The 27,043-nt window shown below is 44.2% G+C and overlaps 2 protein-coding genes across 2 annotated transcripts in view; both read right to left on the reverse strand.

The window, feature by feature from the left end:
- Nucleotides 1–27,043, reverse strand: part of LOC149290465 (uncharacterized) — a 200,153-nt gene that overhangs the window by 45,283 nt on the left and 127,827 nt on the right. The window lies entirely within an intron of this gene.
- Nucleotides 15,777–25,417, reverse strand: LOC149290468 (uncharacterized). The gene is made up of 4 exons (XM_089489220.1): nucleotides 25,386–25,417; nucleotides 19,644–19,811; nucleotides 18,727–18,847; nucleotides 15,777–16,801 (listed from the first exon to the last, which is right to left on the reverse strand). The coding sequence occupies exons 2-4, from the start codon at nucleotides 19,716–19,718 to the stop codon at nucleotides 16,239–16,241; spliced, it is 759 nt and encodes a 252-aa protein (XP_089345346.1). The 5' UTR covers nucleotides 19,719–19,811; nucleotides 25,386–25,417; the 3' UTR covers nucleotides 15,777–16,238.

Consider the following 27,043-nt stretch of genomic DNA (forward strand, 5'->3'; position numbering starts at 1 on the left):
GAGGGAACATCATTTCCAGTTCAGATAATATATTCGATGCTTCTTTAGATTATTACTTTTTGGTTTTCTTTTCCACCTTACATGAGTTGTATTTCTTTTTTTCCTTTTGGTATATGATTATCTTGTTATGTTATTATGTTGAGGTTTTAAACCAATAAAAATCAATTTAAAAAAAAGAAAAGAAATGGAAGATGGGAGACCGGTCTGTAATTGTTCATCTCCAAGGAATCTAGGGAAGGCTTTTCCATAAACGGACGTACCACCGCTTCTTTTAAGCAAGATGGAAAATAGCCCTCCCTAAGAGATGCATCCATGATATATCTCAGGTGAGTCCTAAGTGCATCTCCTCCTTGGAGGACCAGCCATGAAGGGCAAGGGTCAAGAGGGCAAGTTGTCTTCTTCACACTTCCAGTGCATCTCCTCCTTGGATGACCAGCCATGAAGGGCAAGGGTCAAGAGGGCAAGTTGTCTTCTTCACACTTCCAGTGCATCTCCTCCTTGGAGGACCAGCCATGAAGGGCAAGGGTCAAGAGGGCAAGTTGTCTTCTTCACACTTCCAGTGCATCTCCTCCTTGGAGGACCAGCCATGAAGGGCAAGGGTCAAGAGGGCAAGTTGTCTTCTTCACACTTCCAGTGCATCTCCTCCTTGGAGGACCAGCCATGAAGGGCAAGGGTCAAGAGGGCAAGTTGTCTTCTTCACACTTCCAGTGCATCTCCTCCTTGGATGACCAGCCATGAAGGGCAAGGGTCAAGAGGGCAAGTTGTCTTCTTCACACTTCCAGTGCATCTCCTCCTTGGATGACCAGCCATGAAGGGCAAGGGTCAAGAGGGCAAGTTGTCTTTTTCACACTTCCAGGGAGCTTGTCCACATCCTTAGTACTCACAGATTCAAAGTGATCCAGTATGATCTCATTCACAGAGTCACTAGACACCTCACCTATGGCCTCTGCAATAATGCTGGCATCCAACTCAGGTCTTATCTGAGAGATTTTATCTGTGAAATAGTCATTTAAAGCATCATAGTGAACTGTGGTAGGCTCTAATAATGGGTTCTGGGAGGAAGGTGTCTGAGTCAGGTTCCAGATCCCCCCACCCCCTGCTTCAGCAGTCCCTTTATGCAGCTGGACTCAGGAGGGAAAGGCCAGGAAGGCTCTGCTTTGTACATATAGCTCTGTCTCTCTCAGTGTGTATGTGTGTGTGTGTGTGTGTGTGTGTTTGCCTCTGTTTTCATGGCTGCGAATGGAGCTGAGGGCTGAAGGGAGAAGAAAGGGTCAATTTTGTGCAAATGCAGAATGTCTGTACACCAATGAGTCCAGTGTGTTGAAACAACAAAAAACTTTATTAAGAACACATAATCAGAAATTCAGCATTTAAGTAAGAACTCCCCTCTCCAATCCAAGCAATACATTAAAATCCCAAAACCTAAAACTCCACCCTCTTCCAAACCTAGCCCCCACCTCCAATTCCCACATGCCCCACAGGTAACAAGGCCCCCTTGGACATTACCAGAAACTAGCCACCTTCCTGTTAATACCAATTTCTTCAGCCAACAGCCCACACATTGCAAAAACTATCATTCCCATAACTATTCTAGCCACCTGCAACAAATCCCAGCCCCCTATCTACCTAAACTATACCATGACCCACAATCCCCAGCTAAATTTACAACCCAAAGCATTTATCTATACTATTAGCAATTAAAACCTAAACTTAACAAAATATAACCCTAAAGCATAAACAGACATATGACAGACGAATCTTACAAACAAGATCACAAGGGCCTTTTCTTTGCACTGCTGGATTGAAAATATATTTTTTATATTAATTACTGACAAAAATAATGTTACTTCACTACAGGGATTTATATAAATAAATAAATAATAATAAAATTTTTATTTGTACCCCGCCCTTCCGGGTGATCAGGGTGGCTAACAAAATGCACCGAAGCGCAAACAAAATACAAGATTAAAAGCATACAACAACAGTAACAATCCTTAAAAACAATAAAAACCCCTTAGCCCAACCTCACGGCCACGAGAGAGGAGGGAGGCCCACAGGATGTTTAGTCGGGGAATGCCTGATTAAATAGGAAGGTTTTTAGGCCCTTCCTAAATTGGGCCAGGGTGGTAGATGAGCGGAGCTCCGTGGGCAACGTATTCCAGAGGGCTGGGGCAGCTGTGGAAAAGGATCTTCTGGCAGTAGCAGCCAACCTAGCCCCAGGCACCTTCAGGAGTTGCTGCCCAGATGTTCTGAGGGTGCGAGGCGGAATGTACGGGGAGAGGCGGTCCTTCAGGAATCCTGGGCCCAAGCCATTTAGGGCTTTATAGGTGATAACCAACGCCTTATATTGCGCTCGGAAGCGAATATGGCTTCGCTCTTGTGTGGACTCTCTGATGTTTCACTAGGTTTGACTTCTGAGAAAAACATTTCCCACAATGCTGGCAATTGTATGGCTTTTGTCCGGTGTGGACTCTCTGATGTGTCACTAGGTATGACTTCGTAGAAAAACATTTCCCACAATGCTGGCATTTGTGTGGCTTTTCTCCAGTGTGGACTCTCTCGTGACTCAAATGTTCTTCTGGAAAGAAGGATAATGACAGTCAAGACTGAATATCAGAGTTAAGAGTGGAGAGTGTTACCCCAAGATCCAATCCCCGTTCACCCTTCCCAATTTGAGATTAAATTAATAAAGTTGGTGTGAGTGACCTGAGCATGATCCTCTTGCAGATACCCTTAATTTATGGAATAATTGTATCCTTACTAATAGGAGCTAGCAAAGAAGAGATTGGAGGGGGGCTGCCTTAAAGGAATCAGTGGGAGCAGATAGTCAGAGAAAGGACTGTTAAAATAATATTCTATTAAACATATGAAGAAATACTTTGATTGACAGGTGGCATCATATCCTGTGAGACTGCCATAGAGTCCTGAGTCAGAGCCCAAGGCATGATGGAAGCTAAGTGCAGAGGATGCTTCATGCTGTGTGGCACCAGGAGATGACTCACAACCAATACAGTATGCAGCTCATATGCGGATTGGTGTGGATTGGAGTTGTGTGTACAAGGGATGGTGAAGTTGATTGAAGTCGGAGAAGATAGCTTGCAAATAATTGTATTATTAGGAGCAGGTGACTTTTAAAGTTGCCAGATGTTGTGCAGCTGTGATCATTTTTTGCAGAATTTTTTTGAAACAGATGCAGAAACACCCATGAAATATCTTGAAATAATTATGACACAGAGTCAGGCGATTACATTTTTATACACTTCCTTTTTGAAATTAATATGATTGTATATGGTGTTTACTGCACTATATTCGGTTGACTGTTATGTTTTAATGAATCATTTTAGAAGTTTGAAGTGGATGAGTGGGTTGCCACTATAAACACTACAAACAAATGATGTGTAGCTTGTATTCTGCTCGAAATGTTATATAACTCAGCTTAGGAGATACTCGATTAGGATACAAGTTTTTAAGCCATCGTGCCAAAGCTACTATTTTAAATCTATATTTCTCAAAGTTATTTGGGACAATTTTTCCTGCCAGGTTTAGGATTTCATTTTATGAACTGATGTTTACCCTTATTGCTAGAATACAATTTATTATTGTGATGCTTTGTAATATTTGTATTTATTTTGTTTGTTTGTTTTAATCTGGCCATGAGCCGTAATAAATTATTCATTCATTTATTTGTATTATTTTGCAACTCAAGATAAAGAACCAAATGAAATCTACTGTGTCCATGACTTATTTTTAAGTGTGGAAACTGGTCAGTGTATTGCCAAAACCTATCTCTGGATATTTGCTTCTGTACTCTGCTATGATATTTTTGAGCTGCATCTGGGACCCTCAGATTCTAGTGTACATTGTCTGTGAACACGATCAAAATTCAGAGCCAACAAGGATCTGAGAGGTGACCTTTTGTCTGAGGTATTTGCATCAAACACCCATTGCATTCAATTTGGTTTCATGCCATTCTTTCCCCACACAGGAAATATTCTAAAGTGATATAAACCTTTCTGAACCTTCAGTTTCTGCCCCCAAGCACCAATTTCCATATAAATATCAGCCCCGACTTGTTGTTCTTTGGTGTCAGTCCAGTTACAGACAGACATTCTTTTCATGGCTAAGCACCTCAATGCGCTCACCAACCTCAGTTTTCACGGGAACTACTGACCTCTTCCCATTCCAAATCCTCAGCAATTGGAATAAAGATCTGGATAGGTAGCCTATTACCATTATCAAAGCCTTACATCTATTCACCACTCCCACCTTTGTTACCTAGTTCTTGCGTGTGTGCATGAACACTTATATGTATGTGTCTGTGTGTTTTGCGTTCCCCTTAAATAAAATACTAAAACCTGTTTCAAATGCCTCTGAAGATCTGTTTGATTCAGGACCTGTTATAACTTGGCTGAGTCCAGAGGTCTCTATTGTCCCAGTAAACCTATTTTGTTCTATTGAGCTAAGTACCAAATTCCCCTAAAAGCATAGTACTTGTGAATGTCCTCCCCAGACTCCAGCATATTGGATAACAAAGGATCTCTTGAATCAACCATGGAGCTAAGCAAGCTCAGGTAAGAAAAGAAACATTAGACAAAAGCAGATTTTGTGTCCCTTTCTTCCCTTCATAGTAATTACTCATAATTGCTAAATGGAACCCCTAAATATGTCTGAAAGCAAGGATTTGAGCTGGTTCTGAGAAGTTCACTCAAACCAGTTCTTATCTCCAAGGCCCCTTCCCAGAGGTCCCTTCCTCTCCGCACAGAGCTAGGTGATCCTGGCTTTGCTCCTGCCTTCCCTTCCTGGATCCCAGATACCTGATCCCCTTCCCTTTCTCCCTCTGCTCTCCAACCTTCCCTCTTGTCCATCTGCACTGCTTTACCATTTCACCTTCAGCATCTCTTTCCCGCCTTTCTGTTTTTCACATTGCCTCCATCTCTCTATCACAGAGAGAAACACACCCACAGAGTGTGATGCATAAAAGGGACATTTTGAGGCTCATTTCTTGAGAAAGGAAAGGCAATGAATATACAAATAATGCATTAGGAAAGGCAGAACAAGGGGTCTGGGACCTGGTTTCTGATATTAGTGAGGGTCAGGTGCCAGGGATGAGCATTAAAACAGACTCTCCAGAGCCAAAAAAGGCTGGAAGAGGGGCTACAAAAGCCAGGATACCTGCTCAGGAATAGGCTGAGGACCATTTAGGGCAAAAAGCATTAATCTCCATGGCTCCTTCCCACAGAATTCCAAAATTGGCAGTTTAGAATTGGATATTTAGAATCCTTACAAAGTGGAGAACAATATTGCCTCACTAAAACTAGAAATTCCAAGATTCCACAGGAAGTTGTTATGACAATTAAATTACATGTAAAAGGGAACTAGGAATGGTAGTAGAGCACAAGATGTACATGTGTCAACATTGTGATGCAGCAGCTAAAAAGGCCAATGTGATCCTAGGCTGTATCAATAGGAGTATAGTGTCAAGATCAAGGGAAGTAATAGTGCTACTCTGTTCTGTTTTGGTCAGGGCTCACTTGCAATAATCCTGTGTCCAGTTCTGGGACCACAATTCAAACAGATGTTGAGAAGCTGGAGCATGTCTGGAGGAGGGAAACCAAAATGGTCAACGGTCTGGAAACCATGCTCTCTGAGGAACAACTTAGGGAGCTGGGTATGTTTAGCTTGGAGAAGAGAAGGTTAAGAGTGGATATGACAGCCCTGTTCAAATATTTGAAGAGATGTGATATTCTGGATGGATCAGGCTTGCTTTCTGCTACTCCAGAGAAAAGGACATGGAACAATGGATGCAAGCCACAGGGACAAGAGATTTCACTTAAACTTTAGGAGGAACTTCCTGAGAGTAAGAGCTCTTCAACAGTGGAATATACTCCCTCAGAGTTTGGTGGAGTCTCTTTCTTTGGAGGTCTTTAAACAGAGGCTGGATAGCCATCTCTTGGGGATGCTTTGAATGTCTATTCCTGCATGGCAGAAGATTGAACCGGATGGTCCTTGTGGTCTATTTCAACTCTTTGATTCTATAATTCTAAAGTGGAATCATAGCGCTCTGACAGTGAATTATGAAAGGACCCTCAGTCTTAACAGGAAGGGCAATGGATTCAGGTTCCTTACCCACAGAGGCCACATTGTCATAATTCATCATCACAGAACTGTACATCAGTCTCTGCTTCTTCGTCAACAGTTTCCATTCCTCCTCAGTGAAATATACTGCCACATCCGCAAAGGTCACCTGCAACAGAAAATAGCCCTCATCCAGAGAGTGACTAAACAAAAGGGGAGGAAAGCACATGGTGCATTGCAAATATTATTTGATCACTTTAGAATTCAGTCCAGGAAATAAACTTTAAATTCTGCAAGCCAGAAAAAAGCTGCAGCCTTTGAGATCCAGTTTGTCTCGAATTCTTTCAATATAATATACAATATAATGAAGAATACAATTTAGGCCATTTCTGGGATATTACTGATTGATTGAGATACTGAGTATCACAACATTGTATAGTACATTTAGTCACCAATGAATTATAGTGCACTTCGCCATGTCTCACCTAATTTCAGAGGCAAATTTCATTTTTTAAAAGAAGTTCTGGGGAGTACTCAGGGCTTGAGGGCCACTGGGCCCACCCTCAATTTAAGTCCAGAGATATTCTTCCGTATCACCCAGCATTTCACAGATTGGGAAAGGAAGACACATGTGGACAAGCAACCCCAGAAGAGGATCAAGATGACCAAAGCTCTTAATGATACAGATCACATAAGCGAGTAAGGTGTGTGTCCAGCAGTTTGCTTTTGGCTCTGACTCCTGGCGAGGGCAAGACCCTGCTCCCTTCTCTCCTCCCCTCTCCCCTCTTTTGAGTTGATGGGGTGCACACATCTTTTGAACTTGACCTGAGGACAAGGGGGAAAGTGGGAGGAGGAGAGAGAAATAGGACATTTTCAAAGCCCCTGAAAAAATAAGGTGACAGAGGATTGACCCGGACTCTCTCTGCTAAACTGGGACAGTATGTTCTCCGCTTGCTTTCATGAGCCAGCCCAGCAGTGACACAGATGAAACGAATAGTCAGGATGGCAACTTACCAAAGAGCTGTTGTATCTCAGCAGCCTCTTTCTGTTAGAGCCCAACTCCCTCCGCTTGGCCTCTGTGTCGGCCATCAGGTGCGCAGGGGGTCCTGGTGGCCCTGCACTTGGTCAATTCCAGCAAGAGAGGCCCCAAAGCCTTGTACAAGGAGGCCGAGAAGATGTAGGTCCTGAGAAAAGAGACCAGGGTTAGGATTGGCTTGGCAAGAAACCCTGCAGCATTCAAAGACACAGAGAACAGCATCCTGCTGGTGACACACGCAGGTGACATATGCCTCCTTTGGGCCAATTCAGAGGAGGGCATCCCCTCCCTCCCTCTGCACCAAACAAAGCCCCCTGGACCTAGCATAGATTCACTGCAGCTCCCCTACACAACAGATACTCCATGCCTTCTTAGAGTAAAGGGGGAATAGGGGATGGGGAATTGGAGAAGGCCTTTGTTATGTCCCTGTAGCTAGATGTGAAATGAGTGCATCATAAACAAACAAACAAACAAATAAACCATCTGCTGAAACCTCCAGAAGTCCCCAATGATTTTCTCCAGCATCAGCCCCTTTCCCAAGAAGGCTGCATCACACTATAGAAACAAGGCACTCTCTAACCGCTTTAAATACTCAGTGCTTTGGAATCCTGGGATTTTACATTTGGGACACTTAGCCTTCTCTGCCAAAGAGCTCTCATGCCACAAAGAACTACAAATCCCAGGAATCCACAGGATGGAGCCAGGAGAGTTAATGCAGTTTCGAATTGGATTATTTCTGCAGTGCAGATACAGCGTGAGCTGGTTTTATAATGGTAGAAGCATCCAATTCTTGTTTTTACCCTCCTAATAATGGATTTCCTTTTAAAAAAATAAGTACTTTGTTTTAGTTTCTAATCCTTATCTTTGTTGTTGTTGTTTGTATGTTTGTTTCATTCTTGGTAATATGGGTTATTCTGGTCTGTCTCCTCCCTTCTCACCTGAAAATCTATTAATAAGGAAACTGGGGAGACTTTTAAAACCTCCCAAAGGAGCCACTTTTGGCCTTTTTTGGGGGACTAGCCTCCTCTTAGAAGCCAAAGCCCAATGTTTGTGAAGAAGAAGAATAAGGCTTGTATTAAAACTATTCTCCCCATTTCTGATCCCTTTTAAAACCCTTGTTCCCCAGAAGGAGCAGAGCTTTGTAATAAGAAAACCCTCTCAGGAAATATACACAAAAGACCCACAAAGAGACACACTTGTTTCCTTTTGGCCCAAGGAGCCTGGCCTCCTTCTCTGTCTGGAGCCTCAGGAGAGAAAGAGAAGCCTCTGTTCAACTGAGGCCTCAGAGAAGGTTCTGGAACAAAATGGATGCCAGAACACAAGATAGCCAGGGATGGTTGGAGGGACAGGGATTCCAGCCAATCAGGGCCAGGGATAGTTGGAGGGATTGGGATTCCAGCCAATCAGGGCCAGGGATGGTGGGAGGGACAGGCATTCCAACCAATCAGGGCCAGGGATGGTTGGAGGGATTGGGATTCCAGCCAATCAGGGCCAGGGATGGCGGGAGGGATGGGGATTCCAGCCAATCAGAGCCAGGGATGGCGGGAGGGACAGGCATTCCAGCCAATCAGGGCCAGGGATGGTGGGAGGGATGGGGATTCCAGCCAATCAGGGCCAGGGTTGGTGGGAGGGACAGGGATTCCAGCCAATGGCAGCCCCTCAGAGTGTCCTCATGTTTAAAATTCATATCTCCCCCATATTTTCCCCTGAAAGACAGAGACATTTTCCATTTGATTGCTCTGTCTTTCTAATTCAACCCACTTTATATCATGGTTCTATTCTGCCTCTATCATTCTTAGCCATTGAACCACCTCAAAATATCATTCGAGGGACGGAGCTCCCCATCCTCCATTACTTTGATGCTCATATAATAGTGCCTTAGATAACCTGGCTTTTTATTCCCTGATATCCATTTTAATATTGACCTTTCCCATTTCTCTAAAACTTTACTAGGAACTATTTCTGGGATCCTTTGAAATAAATATAAAATCTTTCGTAGTACCATCGTTTTAAACATTCTGATTTTTGTTCACATTTTCCCATTTTTACTTGTCCATTTAGAAATCTGATTATTAATTTCCCCCTTAATTGACTATAATTACCTTGTCCAATATTATCTAACTTAATTGGTAAATTTGCACCTAAATATCTCATATTTTTAATCCCCAATTTCAATCCTGACACAATTTGGGTTTCTTTTTGTTCCGGCCAATTCGTATTCCTAAACATTATCTCTGATTTAGCCATATTAAATATTAATTAATATTAATTAATATTAAGCCCAGAAATGTTTTCAAATGTCTGAAATATTTCCAATAACTTGATTACAGCTTCATTCGGTTTCTGTGTCATTATCAGAGGATCATCATCTGCAAATGAATCCAACTTCATCTCTTCTTTATCTATTTCATGTCCCTTTATCTCTTCTGATCCCGAATCATATTTGCAAACGCTTCCATTGCCAATATAAGTAATAAAGGGGAAAGAGGGCAACCTTGACTTACTCCACTTTCATTTTAGATTTTCTTGATTTATCTCCATTTATCATGATTTGTGCTTCTGTATCATTATATATTTCTTTGAGGGTTTCACTAAACCTTTCCCTTAATCCAAAATCCCTACAGATTTTGTATAGATATTCATGATTTATTGAATCAAATGCTTTGTAAACATCTAGTTTTATCAAAGCTAATTTATTTTTGTATTGTTTGGCATGATGTAGTATATTAAATATATTCCTTATCGGTTCATAAATATATCTGCCTTCCTCAAATCCATATTGTTCTTCTTTAATTAAAGTAGGTAAATATTGTTTTTAATCTATTGGCTAGGATTTTCATTAAAATCTTATAATCTTGATTGCTTAATGTGATAGGACTATGAGACTCAGAATTAGCTGGATCTTTATTGGGTTTAAGTATTAATATAATTTCAGATACTTTCCATGTTTCTGGGATTATTTTATTATCCAATATTTTGTAAATTTTACACAAATGCTCACTCGGTTCATTTTTAAAGGTTTTATAAAATATAGATATGAATCCATCTGGGCCAGGAGATCTAATTCCTTTTAAATCTTGTATTACTCTTTCTGCCTCTTGTTTGGTTATTGGGGAATTAATATGATCACTCTCTATTTCGGTTCTGTCAAGTCTTTTGCTTTTGATCCTTTGGTGGGACACAACTTGTATAGCCCTGCTTTAATAGAGGACATGTTTATCAAATTTGCAGATGACGCCAAACTAGGAGGAGTAGCTAATACCCCAGAGGACAGGATCAGCATTCACAAGTTTGGAGTATGTCCAGAGGAGAGCCACCACAATGGAGAGACTTAGGGAGCTGGGGCTGTTTAGCCTGGAGAAAAGAAGGTTAAGAGGTGATGTGATAGCCCTGTTTAAATATCTGAAGGGATGTCATACTGAGAAGGCAGCTAGCTTGTTTTCTGCTGCTCCAGATAAGAGAACCCAGAACAATGGATGCAAGCTCCAGGAAAAGAGATTCCAGCTCAACATTAGGAGGAACTTCTTGACAGAAAGGGCTGTTTGACAGTGGAACACACTCCCTCAATAGAGAATGATTGAGTCTCCTTCTTTGGAGGCCTTTAAACAGAGTCTGGATGGCCATCTGTCACATATGCTTTGATTGAGATTTTCTTCATGGCAGAAGGAGGTTGGACTGGATGGCTTTGAGATCACAATGGGACAATCTCAATGCTTCAGGTAAGGATCTCAATGGGCCAGTCTCAATCCTTCAGGCAAGGAGCATCAGTCTGAACTCATAATAGTCCCGTCACAATCTTTCAGGAAAGGTGCCTCAAGCTGAGATCTCAATGGGACAGTCTCAATGCTTCAGACAAGGATCACAACCGTTTGGTCGCTATGGGGCAGGCTCAATCCTTCAGGTAAGGAACACCTGCCTGAAGTCAATAAGCCCATCTTAATCCTTCAGGGAAGGAACATCAGCCCAAAGTCACAATGAGTTAGTGTCAGTCCTTCAGAAAAGGAGCATCAGTCTGAGATAGCAATGGGCCAGTCTCATGTGTTCAGGTAAGGAAGGAGCAGCCTGAAGTCACAACCTTTCAGGCAACAAGAATCAGCCTGAGGTCACAATGAGCCATCCCCAGTCTTTCGGGAAAGAAGCATCAGCCTGAAGTCACAATGGGATAGTCTAAATCCTTCAACCCAGGAGCATCAGCTTGAATGCACAGTCTCAATGCTTCAGGCAAGGAGCATTAGCCTGAGATCACAATGGGACAGTCTCGATCCTTCAGGAAAGAACATCTTCCTGAACTAACAATAGTTTGGTCTCAATCCATCAGTAAAGGAGCATCAGCCTGAGGTCACAATATGACAGTCTCTATGGTTCAGGCAAGGAGCATCAGACTTAAGTTACACTGCGCCAGTCTCAATCTCTCAGGCAATGAGCGTCAGCTTGAGGTCATAATGGGTCAGTATCAATCCTCCAGGTTTGAAGCACCAGTCTCAAATGACAATAGTCCCATCTCATTCCTGCAAGTAAGAGGCACCAACCTTAAGTCACAATATTCCCATCTCCATCTTTCAGGCAAGCAGCATCAGACTGAAGTCACAGTGGGCCAGTCTCAATGCTTCAGGAAAGAAGCATCTTTGCGAAGTCACAATAGTCCTGTCTCAATCCTTCATGCAAGGAGCATCAGCTTGAGATCACAATTTCAACAGTCTCAATGCTTCTGGTAAAGAGCACGAGCCTGAAGTCATAATAGTCCCATCTCAGTCTTTCTGGCAAGGAACCTCAGGGTGAGATCACAAGAATCCTGTCTCAATGCTTCAGGCAAGGAGCATCAGACTGAGGTCACAATGGGACAGTCTCTATCTCTCAGGCAAAGGGCATCAGCCTGAAGTTGCAATGTGAGATCTGGAGTCAGTCCTGTGCTCAAAAAATAAAACCCATTTGAAACTAAAGAAGCTTTATTGATGAATCCAGGCAGAAACATCCATTCTTAACCCACTCAACCCCTCCCTAAACCAGACCCCAATTCCCAAGCTAAAGCAACACAAGCGGAGGTTGCATAGATACCAAGGTTGTCTATACTTCCCTTCCCTTCTCCCAGACAGCCTCACCTTGAAGAACGGTGGTCCCAAGCCAGCTTCACTCCTACTTGATAACCAGTCTCCAGCTGCAACCCCATCCGTCTTTCCAAACGCCCTCCTTAATCATCTGTCTTTCTAACATTTCCCACTACATGCTTTCTATAACCCATCACTCTACACTACTTACTATGAACTACAACTATAACTCCTACTTTAACTCTAATAATCAAACCCTAATATTTTTTAATGTTTATGACAGGACACTTATACACTGACACGCAATGGGCCAGTCTCAATCCTTCAGGTATATAGCACCAGTCTGAAGTGACAGTTCTCTGGTCTCAATCTTTCAGGAAAGGAGCATCAGCCTGAGGTTGCAAAGGGCCAGTCTCAGTCCTTCAGGTAAAGAGCACCATCCTGAAGTCACAATAGTACCGTCTCAATCCTTCATCCAAGGAGCATCAGACTGAAGTCAAAATGGGCCAATCTCGGTCTCTCAGGCAATGAGAATCAGCCTGAGATCACAATGGGCCAGTCTCAATGTTTCAGGCTAGAAGCATCAAGTTGCAATGGTCTCATATCAAACCTACAGGTAAGCAGCATTAGCCTAAATTCACAATGGTCCCATTGCATTGCTGCAGGCAAGGAGCACCAGGCTGAAGTCACAATATGTCATTAATCCCTTTATTGATGCATTTATTCATTTATTCATTTAGGGATTCATGCCATAAGGGTTATAGGTTTAGGTTTAAATTAGAGTTAAGATAGATGGTATTTATGGTGGGTTAAAATAATATGTTTTATTATGTGCTTTAATAGAAGATACTATAAAGAAGTAGGGAGATCATGGCTAAAGAATGTGCTTCTTTGCTAGGACTGGAATGTGTGGGAATCATCCTTGTAACAGAGGCTTGATTTTAAAAGACTGTTCTCTGTAAAAGGAGCGGGGAACATAGAGAGTTATTGGTAGTTTTATATTGTATTATGTTGTTATGGGTTTATGCTTATTATATTTTCATATGGTATCATATTACATTGGGATTGATGGGGTTTCATATTATATATATATATATATATATATATATATATATATAATCATGAATCCTGGATGGGAAAACACTGCGCGGGAACAGGCTATCCAATTAATTAGCTTTATTGGTTAATGGGGTGGGGTTAATTGATATGGTTATAAAAGTGATATGTTTATACTTTCATTCCTGACAAAAAAGTCACTTCTATTGCATGTATCTTCTTCAATACAAGCTGTTCCTTTTTCAAAGTACTGCCTTTTGTGTTGGAAGAGGGGCTGCAATGAGGAGCCTGACAAATATCTCTCTCCCCTTCCATTCACCCTGCTATCCCAACGTAGTCAAATGGAATCCAGGTAAAACGGAGGTACTTGTAAGAGGGACCTTAATCTGGGAATGGAGTTATATCAGCCAGTTCTGGATGGGGTCACACTTCCCCTGAAAGGCTCTGTCTGCAGTTTGGGAGTGCTCCTGGGTTCATCATCTGATGGCTCAGGTGGATGCAAAGGTCAGGAGCACTTGTTATCAGCTTCGGCTGATATGCCAACTGCGCCGCTTCCTAGAGCAGGGAGACTTTGAAACAGAAGTACATGCGCTGGTCACCTCTCGGCTAGACTTCTGTAACTCACTCTACATGGGGCTACCCTTGTGCCAAGTTCAGAGACTTCAATTGGTACAGAATATGGCAGCCAAGTTGGTTATGGGCACTTCTAGAACTGCCCACATTACAATGGTTCTTAAATCCCTCCACTGGCTGCCCTTTAGTTTCCTGACAAGATACAAGGTATTGGTTTTAACCCGTAAAGCTCTCCATGGCTTGGGTCCTGACTATTTGAGGGAGAGCCTCCTCCCATACAATCCATCCTGAGACTCAGGTCCTCTGGGAAGAACCTGCTACAACTCAAGAAGACCAGACTTTCAGCAGTGACCCAGAGGTCCTTCTCACCAGCTGTACCCAGGCTCTGGAACGACCTCCGGATGAGCTCCGTCATATTTCCACCTTGGAAGCCTTTAGGAAGGCTATTAAGACAGATCTCTTTGGCAAGCCTTTCCAGACTAGATTAGATCTATTGAATGCCTCCCCCTCCCCCTGACCCTTACCCTTGCCATTGTTACTGTTATGGAAATTGTTATTGATGTATCGTTCCTGCCCTCCCCTTTCACCTTCAGAAAACAATCCAATTCTTGCCCGAAAATACTTTTTTATTGTATTGTGTTTTGGATGTTTTACATTTTCTTGCTGTTTATTAGCTTTTTAGGGGTTGATTAATACTTCTTATAATCGGGGGGAGGGTTGGGAGTTTTGGAATTTTAATTGTATTTCTGAAATTGTATGTTATTTTATTACTGTAATCCGCTTTGATTCCTTTGAGAAAAGGTGGAATATAAATAAATAATAATAACAACATCCCTTCAAGGGGCTCTAATGCCCTTTCACTATGCTCCCAGAAAAGGGGGGGGGGGGTGTTTCTCGGGCTGTGGGTCTCTCTCTTGGTCCTCCTCTGCAGGGTTGTTGTGAAGGAAAAGGTAAGTATGTGAGGGGGGTGCCCAATCCAGATCCTGTGAGCCTCTAAACCTAGTTCCCAGGTTGCCAGGAGATTGCCAGAGCTTTGAGGTCCTCTGTCTCCCTTCTCTTGGCTTTGGCCTAGATTTTAGCTCTTCTCCCCCACCCCAGACCCCCGTCCCCCAGGACTCCAGAGAAAACTTCTCTCCCCCCCCCCCAAAAAAAAAATGTTGCTTCCAATGCTATTGAACCCTATCCTGTGTGATGCTTTCTATTTGGCACAAAACCCTTCTCCAAATGAGGCATCAGAAAGGTCTCTCCTCTGCCCCAATTTCCAGGAGGGAGGGAGCTCTCTCCAAGGGTCCCCCCTGCCCCCTTTTAACAATAACCCCCCAAACACCTGGGCCCTAAGGAATCTCCCGAGGAGGGGGCAGGGAAGGAAAGAGGGAGAGGAGGCCTGGCAGGACCCCTGCCTTTCTTTGGAGGGAGAAGAGGGGCTTCCTTCCTTCTAATAACCCCCAAGCGTCCCCCAGAAGATGCTCCAGCCATTCCTCTGAATCAACAAGGGTTCTCCCCACTTTCCTCCCTCCCTCAGAACAGACTGTGAGGGCAGCAATGGCTTCAGGGGCTGAGACTGCGCATGAACAGATGCCCCCAAAGGCCCCTCCTCAGCATGCGCAGGGATTGCCAGGGCAAAGCTGCTGTTACTTATTCCGCTGGCGGCCTTTGCAGGAAAGAAAGGTATGCGCCGGGGGGTCAGCGGCCTCCCCTTCCTTCCCTCCTTTCTTCCTTTGAAGGGACCGCAATGGAGCCCAAGGTGCAGAGCTGGACTCAGAAGGGAAAGTCAGGAAAGGAAGGCTCTGATTTGGAAATATAGCTGCCCCTGTGTATCCTGTATGTTTGTGTCTGTATTTGCCTCTGCTGGGCAATGGAGCTGAGGACTGAGTAGAGAAGAAAGGTTCAGTTTGGGCAAATTCAGAACTTCTGTGCATCAAAGACTCCAGTGTGTTGAAATAGCAAAGAACTTTATTGAGAAAACATAGAAATTCAATTTTTAATCCAGAACTGCCCACTCCAATCCAAACAATATATTAAAACCCCAAAACCTAAAATATCACACTCTTCCAAATATAGCTCCCACCTCCAATTCCCACAGTCTATGCCCCACAGGTAACAAGGCTCCTTTGCCATTCCCACAAACTAGCCCTTTCTTTTAATACCGACCTCTAACTTTCTTCAGCCAACATCCCACAAATTCCAAAAGCTATCATTCCCATAACTCATATATAACAAATCCCAGCCCCCCAACTACCTAACCAATACCACGACCCACAATTTACAACCCAAAGTAATTATCTACATATACTGTTACCAATAAAAACCCAAACTTAACAAAATACAACCTTAAAACATAGACATATAGATAGACAAAGCTTACAAACAAAATCACAAAGGCCTTTCCTTAGCACCACTTGAATGAAAATATATTTTTTATATTCCTTATTGACAAAAAGAATATTAGTTCACTACTGGGATTTGTGTGGCTTCTCTCCCTTGTGGACTTTCTGATGTGTCACTAGACTTGACCTCTGAGAAAAACATTTCCCACAATGCTGGCATTTGTATGGCTTCTCTCCTGTGTGGACTCTCTGATGTTTCACTAGGTCTGACTTTGAATAAAAACATTTCCCACAATGCTGGCATTTGTATGGCTTCTCTCCTGTGTGGACTCTCTGATGCTTCACTAGGTCTGGCTTCTGAGAACAACATTTCCCACAATGCTGGCATTTGTATGGCTTCTCTCCTGTGTGGACTCTCTGATGGATCACTTGGACTGACTTTGAAGAAAAACATTTCCCACAATGCTGGCATTTGTATGGCTTCTCTCCTGTGTGGACTCTCTGATGTATCACTAGGTGTGACTTCCTAGCAAAACGTTTGGCACAATGCTGGCATTTGTATGGCTTCTCTCCTGTGTGGACTCTCTGATGCAGGACAAGGATTGACTTGTAAGCAAAATGTTTCCCACAATGCTGGCATTTATGTGACTTGTTTCCTGTGGGGACTCTCTCATGACTCAAATGTTCTTCTGTAAAGAAAGACAAGCACAGATGAGACTGAAAATCAGAGTTAAGAGAGGAGGGTGTTACCCCATGGTTTAGCCCTCATTAATCCCTCGTTATTAGAGATAAAATTAAGAAAGTTTCTGTGAGTAACCGAAGCATCACCCTGCTGCTTATGGCCATAAATCCATGGAACGATTGTATATTTACTCATAGGAGTTAACAAAGAGGAGATTGGAGGGGGTCTACCTTAAGGGAATCACTGGAAGGAGATATTCATAGAAAGGAGTGTTGAAAAAATATTCCATTAAACATGTGCAAAAATACTTTCATTGACAGGTGGCATCATATCCTTGAGACTGCCATAGAGTCCTGAGTCAGAGCCTAATGCATAATGGAAGCTAACTGCAGAGGTCACTTCATGCTGCTTGGCACCAGGAGAAGACTCACAACCAATACAGTATGCAGCTCACATGCGGATTGGTGTGGATTGGATTTGTTTGTACAAGGTATGTTGAAGAAGATGGAAGTCGGAGAGGAGAGCTTGCAAATATTTGTATTATTTTGCAACTCAAGATAGAGAACCTCCAAGAATTTTGATAAAAACAACTGTGTTTGTGACATATTTTTAAGTGTGAAAAGTGGTCAGTGCATTGCCAATACCTATATATCTGGCTATTTACTTCCGTACTTTGCTATGTTATTGCTGAGCTGCATCTGGGAGCGTCACTCTCAGATTGTAGTCTACACTGGATTTTGAACACAATTGAAATTCGGAACCAAGAAGGATCCGAGATTCTATGTGCTAATGATTTTTGTCTGAGATATTTGCACCAAGGACCCATTGCATTCAATTTGGTTTCAGACCATCTCCCCCCCCCCCCCCCCCCCGCCCCAGGAAATATTCTAAAGTGATTTAAACCTTTTTGAACACTTGGTTACATGGATTTGTAATTGGTTGACTGGCCGAACCCAAAGGGTGCTCAATAATGGCTCCTTTTCATCCTGCAGAGAAGTGACCAGTGGGGTCCCACAGGGTTCTGTCCTGGACCCAGTGCTATTCAACATATTTATCAATGACTTGGATGACAGAATTGAGGGTATACTTATCAAATTTGCTGATGACACCAAATTAGAAGGAGTAGCTAATACCCCTTAGAACTGGATCAAACTTCAAAAGAACTTGAATAGACTAGAAAGATAGGCCAATGCTAAAAAAATGAATTTCAACACAGAGAAATGTAAGGTACTGCACTGAGGGCAGAAAAATGAAATGCACAGATATAAGATGGGTGACACCTGGCTGAATGAGAATACATGTGAAAGGGATCTGGGAGTCCAAGTAGACCACAAGTTGAACATGAATCAACAGTGCACTGAAGCAGCTAACAAGGCCAATGCAATTTTAGGCTGCATCAATAGAAGTATAGTGTCTAGATCAAGGGAAGTAATAGTTCCACTCTATTCTGCTTTGGTCAGAGCCCACATGGAATATTGTGTCCAGTTCTGGGCACCACAATTCAAAAAGGACAGAACAATGGAAGCAAGGCACAGGAAAAGAGGTTCAACCTAAACATTAGGAGGAACTTCCAGACAGTAAGAGCTATTCAACAGTGGAATATACTCCCTCAGAGCATGGTGGCGTCTCATTATGGTTATTATTATTATTATTATTATTATTATTATTATTATTATTATTATTTTCTAAAGCACTCCATCTTTGAAGGGTTTTAAAGGTCTTTGAAGGTTTTTAAACAAAGGCTGGGTGGTATCTGGCAGGGATGCTTTCAATGTGTATTCCTGCATGGCAAGGGGTTCAACCAGATTGTCCTTGTGGTATATTCCAGCTCTATGATTCTATGATTCTAAAGTGGAATCATAGTACAATGATAATGTATTATGAAAGGGACCTCAGTCTTCATAGTAAGGGCAATGAATTCAGCTTCCTTACCCACAGAGGCCACATTCTCATAATTCTCAATCATCACATAGTTGTACATAAGTCTCTGCTTCTTCGTCATCCGTTTCCATTCCTCTTCAGTGAAATATACTGCCACATCCGCAAAGGTCACCTGCAACAGAAAATAGCCCTCATCCACAGAGTGACTAAGCAAAAGGGGAGGAAAGCACATGGTGCATCCAAATATTATTTGATCACTTTAGAATTCAGTCCAGGAAATAAACTTTGCCTTGAATCTTTTCAATATAATATACAATATAATAAACAATATAATTTAGGCCATGGCTGGGATATTGAGGATGGATTAGGATACTGACTATCCCAACACATACAGTACATTTAGCCACCAAAGAATTATGGTGCATTTAGACATTTCTTGCCACATTTGAGAGGCAAACATCATTTTTAATAACAGTTCTGGGGAGCACTCTGGGGTTGAGGGCCATTGGGCCCTCCCCATATTTAGATCCAGAGATGTTCTTCCATAGCCCCCAACATTTCATAGATGAGAAAAGCAAGACACATGTGGACAAGCAACCCAGAAGGCAGTGAAGATGGCTAAAGTTGTTTATGAAGAAGATCACACAAGCTAGGAACGGCACAGCAGTTTGCTTCTGCTTCAGCCTCCTGGGAAGGGCCATATCCTGTCTCTTTCTTTCCTCTCCTCTCCCTAATTTTGAGTTGATGGGCTGCAAACTCAAGTGCACTCAGGAACTGAAGTGAGCTGAGAAGGGGGAAAGTGGGAGGAGGAGAGACCAACTGGGACATTTTTAAAAGCCCCTGAAGAAGTGGGGTGACAGAGGATTAACCAGGACTCTCTCTGCCAAACTCAGACAGTATTTTATTTGCTTCCTTTCATAAATTGGCCCAGCAGTGACACAGATGAAGCTAATAGGATAGCGACTCACCAAAGAGCTGTTGTACCTCAGCATCCTCTTTCTGTTAGAGCCCAACTCCCTCCGCTTGGCCTCTGTGTCGGCCATCAGGTGGGCAGGGGGTCCTGGTGGCCCTGTACTTGGGTCACTTCCAGCAAGAGAGGCCCCAAAGGCGTGTACAAGGAGGCCGAGATGGAGTTCCTGAGAAAAGGCACCAGGGTTAGGATTGGCTTGGCAAGAAACCCTGCAGCACTCAAAGTCACTGTATCATCATGACTTCTCTTTCACAAAGAGGAGGAGCGGGAGGACCTACGCAGGTGACATATCCCTCCTTTGGGCCGATGCAGAGGTGGGCATCCCCTTCCTCCCTCGGCAACAAACAAAGCCTCCTGGACCTAGCATAGATTCACTGCAGCTCCCCTACACAACAGATACTCCATGCTTTCAAAGAATGGTGGGGGATTAGGGGATGAGTAATTGGAGAGGGCTTTGGTAATAATAATAATAATAATAATAATAATAATACTGTTTATTTATACCCACTTTTCCAAGGGAGATCAAAGCAGGTTACAACAAGGATATAAAACATTATACAATTTTGAACAACAGTATATAAACATCATAAAACTTTCCAGAATTAAAAACAATAAAACCACAGAAATACAAACCATAGCCAAAAAACAGAACTAGCTGGAAAGCAGCATATATGATGGGGAACAGATGTCAAGACACATGGGGGAAAGCCTGTTAGAAGAGACAGGTCTTAAGTTTCTTCCTAAACAGGTCAAGGGAAGTAACAGAGCGGAGCTCGTTGGGAAGAGAGTTCCAAATCTGCAGGGCCGAGACAGAAAATGGCCTTCACGAGGACGAGGTGTATCTCGTTTTAGGAACCCTTAATAATTGCTTCCCGACTGTCCTGACAGTGTGGGACGGATTATATGGAGAGATGCGGTCCTCCAAGTACCCTGGGCCCAAGCCATTTAGGGCTTTATAGGTAATAACCAACACCTTGTATTGCTCCCAGAAGCGAATGGACAGCCAGTGAAGATCTTGCAAAATAAGTGTTATGTGGCTAGTCCTGGAGCATCCAGTGACTAGCCTTGCTGCCATGTTCTGTACTAGTTGAAGCTTCCAGGTTTGGTTCAAGGCTTGCCCCATGTAGAGCGCATTACAGAAATCCATCCGAGAGGTCACCAGAGCATGTACCACCGTTTCAAGGTCCCCCCGGCCCAGGTAGGGTTGCAGCTGACGTATCAGCCGAAGCTGGTAACAGGTGCTCCTGACTGTCGCATCCACCTGAGATGTAAGGTGGGGCGATGAGTCCAGAAGCACTCCCAGACTGCGAACTGAGACGTACAGGGGGAGCATGACCCCATTCATGACAGGTGGACAAATCTCCTTTCCCGGGCCTGGAGAACCTATCATGAGTACTTCCGTTTTCTCTGGATTCAGACTGAGTCTGTTTTCCCTCATCCAGCCCATTACCGACTCCAGACAGGCATTTAGAGGAGAGATGCCATCCCTAGTCACTGCATCAGTCGGAGACACAGAGAAACATATTTGGGTGTCATCAGCATGATAACACCGCGCCCCGGTCTCCAGATGATCTCTCCCAGCGGTTTCATGTAAATGTTATATAGCATGGGGGACAAAATTGCTCCTTGAGGGACGCCAGATGTAAGTTCCCTCTTATCGGAGCAAAGGTCCCCCAGCTGCACCATCTGGAATCTACCCGAGAGGTAGGAACGGAACCACTGAAGCGCAGTGCCTCCGATACAGTTATGTCTACATAGCTAGATGTGAAATGAGTGTATCGTTTGTTGAAACCTCCTGACCTCCCCAGTGGCCCTCAGAGGAAGATGTCTTCATTTTGCTTCTCACTACATAAACACAGCTGGATGCTTCTTCAATACCTCACACCCAACACTCTCACTAGGCATGGAATGGCCATGTGGGATTGCTTCCACAATTCTATGGTCGGACCTGTGTTCACTGAATGGCCAGTTGTAGCCTGATTCCACCTGGAGCAACACTGGAGAATAGATGGTTCTGTCTGGCCTGGTGGTTCCTCATTCTCCCAATGGCTCACTCGCTCAGCTGCAACCTTTCCACACAATCCTGGGCTGAAACATTTAAACAAAGGTCCTCTTCCAGCTCCAGGGAAAAAGGCCTACCTTCAGTACAAAGACCCTGATTCCTGCAGCCCCAGAAAGGCCTCTTCTGCAGTCCTTTATGGCCAGAGCTTCCCTGGGTCAGAGGCCGTCTCCTCAGCCGTAGAGAAGGGTTGCTCTGAGTGCGAAGGAGGCGGAGGTCCAAGGGCTGAGGGAGGGAAGGCAATGGGGAAAGGTCAGTGCCAATGGCCATGGAGGGCAGAAGGTGACAATGCCTGGGAAAGTCCTCTGAGTCCCAGCCATTCTAGGAATGAGTGGCAGGAGTGGGTCCAGGGGGCTGAGGGGGTCTCCTTTCCCAAAGGGGGAGGCAAGGACTGGTGGCTCCTCCCCAGCTAGGGCCCAAAGGGAGGGTCTCTTTCCCACCTCTCTCTCCCAGCCCCCAAAGCCCAGCCTCCCCACTGGCCCTGAGTCCCTGCCTGTCCTTCCTCAGACCCCACAGGCCCCTTCCTTCCTTCCTTCCTTCCTTCCTTCCTTCCTTCCTTCCTTCCTTCCTTCGCCCCAAAATAGAGGGCCATAGACACAAAGGGACACACTTCCTTCCTTTTGGCCCAAGGAGCCTGGCCTCCTTCTGACTCTGGAGTCTCAGGGAGAGAAAGAGGAGTGTCTCGGTTCAACTGAGGAGGCCTCAGAGAAGGTTCTGGAACATTATTCCCCACAGTCACAAGCAGAAGAAAATGGCCCCTGGAACACAAAATGGCCGCCTCTCCCTCAGCGCTTGGCAGTTGGCAGTTTGAGGCCTTCAGGGAACGCAAAATGGAGGATGAAACGGCCCCAAAGTCAGAAGGGACCCCAAAAACGATTTCTGATCCTAAAGAAAGGTTTTGCTGATGGCACCTGATGGCTGTGAGAACACAAAAAGTCCCCAGACAGGACTTCCAAACCTTAATAACACCTAAACATTTTCCTGATGCTACTGAAAGGAGGAACCTGATCCCCTCCTTAATTACAATCAATAGAGAAAGATTTTAATATTGATATTAAGAGTGCCCATCATCCACAACCCAGCTCAGGTCTTGACCGCTCAGGGAGGCCAGTCCAGCTGCAGGTGGCCCTCCGTCTGTCTGTCCCTCCGTCCTCCTTTCCTTCTGCATTCCTCCTCTTTTCCCCAGCATCTGCCACTTTCCCAAGAAGGCTGCATCCACACTATAGAAATAAGGCACTTTGACACCGCTTTAACCGCTCAGTGCTATGGAATCCTGGGATTTTACCTTTGGACACGTAGCCTTCTCTGCCAGAGAGCTCTCATGCCACAACAAACTACAAATCCCAGGATTCCATAGGATGGAACCAGGAGAGTTAAAGCGGTTTCAAACCGTATTATTTCTGTAGTGCAGATAAAGCCTAAATTGGTTGTAAAAGGATAGACGCACCCAAGTAGAATTCTTATACTTTTAAAAATGGTTTTGCTTTTTTTGAATATAAGCAGTTTGTTTTTCTTTCTAATCCTTATTCTTCTTGTTGTTGGTTGTTTGTATATTTGTTTGTTTCATTCTTGGTAATATGAGTTATTCTGATCTGTCTCCTTCCTTCTTGCCTGAAAATCTATTAATAAGGAATACTAATCTATTAATAAGGAATGGGGAGACTTTTAAAACCTCCCAAAGGAGCTCCTTTTGGCCTTTTTTGGGGGGACTAGCCTCCTCCTAGAAGCCAAAGACCGATGTTTGTGAAGAATAAGAATAAGGCTTATATTAAAACTATCCTCCCCATTTCTGATCCTCTTTCAAACTCATGTTCCCCAGAAGGAGCAGAGCTGTGTAATAAGAAAACCTTCTCAGAAAAGACATACAAAGAGACACACAAAAGACACACTTCCTTCCTTTTGGCCCAAGGAGCCTGGCCGCCTTCTGACTTTGTGGCCTCAGGAGACAAAGAGATACCTCTGTTCAACTGAGGTCTCAGAGAAGGTTCCGGAACATTATTCCCCACAGTCACAAGCAGCACAAAATGGCCGCTAGAACACAAAATGGCTTCCAAAACAAAAAATGGCTGCCAGAACACAAAATGGCCACCAGAACACAAAATGGCTGCCTCTGCCTGAGCGCTTGGCAGTTGACATTTGAGGCCTTCAGGGGAGAGAGAGACTGAGGGGATGAGAGGAAGGAGGTCCTGGAGGGAGGGGGCCTCGGGAGATATAGGGCCTTCCTGAGATATTCGGAATTCGTTTCCTAACAAAGGGGTTTCTGGCCCCATAAAGGATTTGGGGCAAACTGGATCTGAAAGGCAGTAGTAGCCTTTTCTCTTGCCAATGGGATTCATAGTGTATTTCCTGGACTGGATCTCCCAGCATCCACATGGCCAGAAAGAGGACAGGTCCTTCCCTGCTCTAAGGCCCCCCAATCCCTCTGAACCGAGGACTACAACTCCCATGTCTGTCTGTCTGTCTGTCTGTCTGTCTTTCTCTCTCTCTCTCTCTCTTTCTTTCTTTCTTTCTCTCTAGCTGCCTTGTGTTAGTGGTCTTATTGCTCTTGTTGTCGTTTTGTGCCTCCAAGTTGTTTCTGACTTATGGGGACCCTAAGGGAAGCCCTTCGCAGGCTTTTCTTGGCAAGATTTGTCCAGAATCAGTTTTGCAAGTGCCTCCTTCTGAGTCTGAGAGAGTGTGACTTGCCTAAAGTCACTAAGAGGGTTTCCGTGGCCAAGAGGGCATTCGAACCCTGGGCTCCAGGGTCATAGTCCAATGCTCCAGCCACTGAACCACACTGTTTTTTTTCTTGAGCCTTTTTGTTTTTTGTGGTGTGGCTCCAAGTCATTGCCAACTTCTGGGGAGCCTCTCTTGGGGTTTTCTTGGCAAGAGTTGTTCAGAGGAGGTTTGCCATTGTCTTCCCTGAGGCTGAGAGAATGTGACTTCTTGCCCAAGGGACCCAGCTGGTTTCATGGAGGAGTGCGGCACTGGACTCTGGCCTCCAGAGTTGTAACCCAACACTCAAACCACTGCACCACACTGCCTCCCTTTCCCATGTACAACCTGAGAAATAATTGCAGACTTTTTTCTGTTCTTCATGTGTGTCTTCAAGTCGTTTCCAATTTATGGGAACCGTAAGGCAACCTTATCATGGGGTTTCCATGGTAGGTTTCTTCAGAGAGGTGTTGCAATTGTCAACCTCTGAGGCTGAGAGAGTGTGACTTGCCAAGGGTCACCTAAGTCCAAAACACACTGCAGCAATAATCCAGTCTGAGAACACTTTAACTGCCCTGGCTCTGTGCTAGTGAATTCTGGGAAATGTAGTTTTGTGAGACATTGAGTCTTCTCTGTCAGAGAGCTCTGGTGCCACAATAAACTCCATTTCCCAGGATGCTCTGGCACTGGGCCAGGGCAGTTAAAGCGCTCTCAAACTGGATTATTGCTGCTGTGTGTTTTGGACCTTTTTTGGCCGCAAACTGTCCATAGCCTGCAATGCATCTCCTAATTCTGTTGGCAGTCCCTCCCTCCCAACACTTTCTCATTTCCCCCCAAAACCAGCACAAAGCTGGCAGATGGAAAGAGGTTTTAAAGCAGCATTTGAATCTGCCATATTTGTTTTTAAAAGACTAAATGTCCCAAATGCTATCATCAGTTTTGTAGCTATTATTACAGAAAGACGCAGAGTGCAAACTCCTCAAGTACCTTTATTTTCTGGAGTGAGATGGGCTTTTCCAACTGACTCACTGTGATGATCTCCGGTGGTCCAAGCAGCCAAACTGTGACCCTGGAATAATAATAATAATAATAATAGTAGTAGTAGTAGTAGTTTTATATCCCTCTCTTCAGCCAAAAGGCTATCAGAGTGTCTTAAAAATGGTTAATTAGACATTTAGACATTATGGCTCTTAGCCCAGCAGACCCTTAACTTCCTGAAATCACGCTGCCATCATCCAGTGAATTATAAAAGGACTTCCCTTAACCTACACTGGGACCAGTTAAGGAACCTTATTTCTACTTCTTTACTGATCTTCCCAAGCATCAACCGATCCAAGACACGTGTAAAAGGAGCGTCGAGTAGTAGATACTCCAAGGAGATATTCATTATAAATAACAAAATATAACTGAAATATAAGTTATACAAGATATTAAGAATCTTGCAGGTACAATATTTGTAAGTATATAATATTCAATTCATACAAGCTATTAAAACAATAAATAAACCTAAGTGTCCAATTCTGAGACTAACTTCCAAGATCCGCTCTTTAACTCTCTCTCTCTCGATCTCCAACCGACACAATTCCCCCAACTGTCTCTTGGTCTCTCAGGCCTTATATCTCCTTCTCACGGAAGCTTCCAGAAGAACCTTTATCCTGGTCTCTGATTGGTCAAGAGAGCCTTCCGTAGCAGTGATGTCACTCTGCATTTGCATAAACCTCCCTTTACTGCCTGAAAAAGACCTCCATTGACTGGAGCCCAGTCATTACACTTTCCCAAGGCAAGGCTTGCCCCTATTTCCCAATGTTGTTCTTGGTGTCTGCCTCCCAGTTGTTTCCAGGTCTTATGGTGACCTTATGGGAGACTCTGAAGGGGTTTTCTTGGCAGGTTCCTTCAGAGTGGGTTTCCCATGGCCATCCTCTGAGGCTGAGAGAGTGAGACTTGCCCAAGGCTTCAGTTGTTTTGGAAGCCTTTTTGCTTTATCTTCTAGAAGGCAGCTGAAGTGTTACTTCTTGCATTGAAGAATGAGAAGAATCTTCTGGCATCCAAAAGGCTAACACTCTCTGGAGTTATGTCTGATAATATGTATATACAGCCAAGGAGAAAGGAGAAGAGGGGCCCTTTCCAGAGGCTCAGGCAAAAGCAAACAGCTGCAGCCTCTCCTAGTTTGCCTCTCCTTCCTCAGAAAGAACCTTGTAGTCTTGATCATATTCTGAGGTTGTTTGGTCCCAGCCTCCCTTTGATTCTCTTGGATCCCTCTCCAAAATCTCAGGGTCCCACAGAGACTCCCAAGAGAGGAGAGGAGGCCTGGCAGCCGGAGAAGAGGGGAGGAGGAGGGGGCTTCCTGGCTTCCAGCCCCCATAGTTGACTCCCAACAGAAGACCCTCCAGACCCCCATCCTTGGCTCCAAAATGGGGGCTCTTCCCCTCAGCCATCCTTCTCACAGAAGAACCAAAATTGGGGGTCTCCCATCGCCATCTCGAGGCCCCCACCTTTCCTTTCCTGCCAAGGAAACCCAGAAGGAGCCCTTCTTCTTCCTAAGCAGCCAACGGTCAAAGGCACCAGCCTTCTAGAACCCTATTCAGGCTCCAAGCCAACCGCCAGCCTTTCCCAGAATTCCACACTCTCCCTCCTCCCAGCGGAGG

This window comes from Sceloporus occidentalis, unplaced genomic scaffold, assembly GCF_023333645.1.
Source record: "Sceloporus occidentalis isolate IW3139 unplaced genomic scaffold, rSceOcc1.0.p SCAF_39, whole genome shotgun sequence".
Classification (NCBI taxonomy): Eukaryota; Metazoa; Chordata; class Lepidosauria; order Squamata; family Phrynosomatidae; genus Sceloporus; species Sceloporus occidentalis.